At 41.5% G+C, this 1001-nt stretch overlaps 1 protein-coding gene across 1 annotated transcript in view; it reads left to right on the top strand.

Annotated features, from left to right (window-relative positions):
* The window catches only part of VWDE (von Willebrand factor D and EGF domains), a gene marked incomplete at its 5' end in the record, with an annotated part of 32840 nt that overhangs the window by 7724 nt on the left and 24115 nt on the right, over window positions 1–1001 (top strand). The window contains one exon of the mRNA XM_010013558.1: window positions 803–947. Within this exon, the coding sequence (XP_010011860.1) occupies window positions 803–947 (145 nt within the window). The remainder of the gene's footprint in view (window positions 1–802; window positions 948–1001) is intronic.

Raw genomic sequence — 1001 nt, 5'->3', positions numbered from 1 at the left:
CCGGCTGTGGATATAGCTATAGGGACCCATTTGCTGTCTAGGAATGGGACCCAAATCCCAGAAAGATATACTGGTTGTCATTATATGTTGGGAACAGACCTGTTGACTTAAGGATTTGCCCTTCATAAAGTTAAGCCTGAGCTTATGTTTCTGCAGGATCATGGCCCAGATTTCTCTCATGTAAGCGTGAATCTGTAGTGTACACTACAACATGTGAATGCATTGCTGCTGTTGTCCTGTGAGGCTGTGTTCAGGATGTCACCGATGTACAGCACTCAGTTGTAGGCCACTGTTACTGATCTCTATTTGCATTTTCGATTATTCATCTATGGTGAACTGTGTTGTAAGTTTACGGAGAGGACCCCCAAGAGAAATATGGTGCTTCCAAATTCTTTTGGGTCATTGTTGCCTAGAGGTAACTTCCCCTCCCCTTCCTCCCAGACAATGCATCTGTTTGTATTTTAGCTTCCAGAAGTTACCGAGAGAATACATTTGTATGGTGTTGATGTGGTTTGCTAATTCCTTGCCTTCCTAGCTAGCCTTTACTCTTGCCTTTTCCTTACCCATGCCCCTTATTGCCATCTCTTCAATGCTCTTGTATTGGGTATAATGTGTCCTTATCTTCTCCCCAGTACGCCTCTGTGCTTCAGACCATCTAAATAGGCCTTATGAAGTGGAGCAGGCCACGCACTGTACCATTCCATCTCTTGAAGTTTTTATACTGTATTCCTGGCTGGCTAGTAAGCAGTGCTGTAGTTTACTCACAAAGCTTGCATTTTAAGTACAATTTCTTCTGTGCTAGATACATCCAGAAACATACGATATATCAGAAAATGGGAAGGAATACAGACTGGCAGTAGAAAGTAGCATTCCTATTCCTTGTCCTGAGTTTAGCCAGCTTGAAAGTAACTGCAAAATCTCATTAACATTACATACTATTGATGAAGGTAAGTATTATCCTGATTTTTCTCGCATTTTGTATCTTTAATGTGTTTTTCTAA

This window comes from Nestor notabilis, unplaced genomic scaffold (genome assembly GCF_000696875.1).
Source record: "Nestor notabilis isolate BGI_N333 unplaced genomic scaffold, ASM69687v1 scaffold27714, whole genome shotgun sequence".
Taxonomy (NCBI): Eukaryota; Metazoa; Chordata; class Aves; order Psittaciformes; family Psittacidae; genus Nestor; species Nestor notabilis.
Note: the sequence above shows the minus strand (reverse complement) of the source record. Positions and strands in the feature narration are given on the sequence as shown.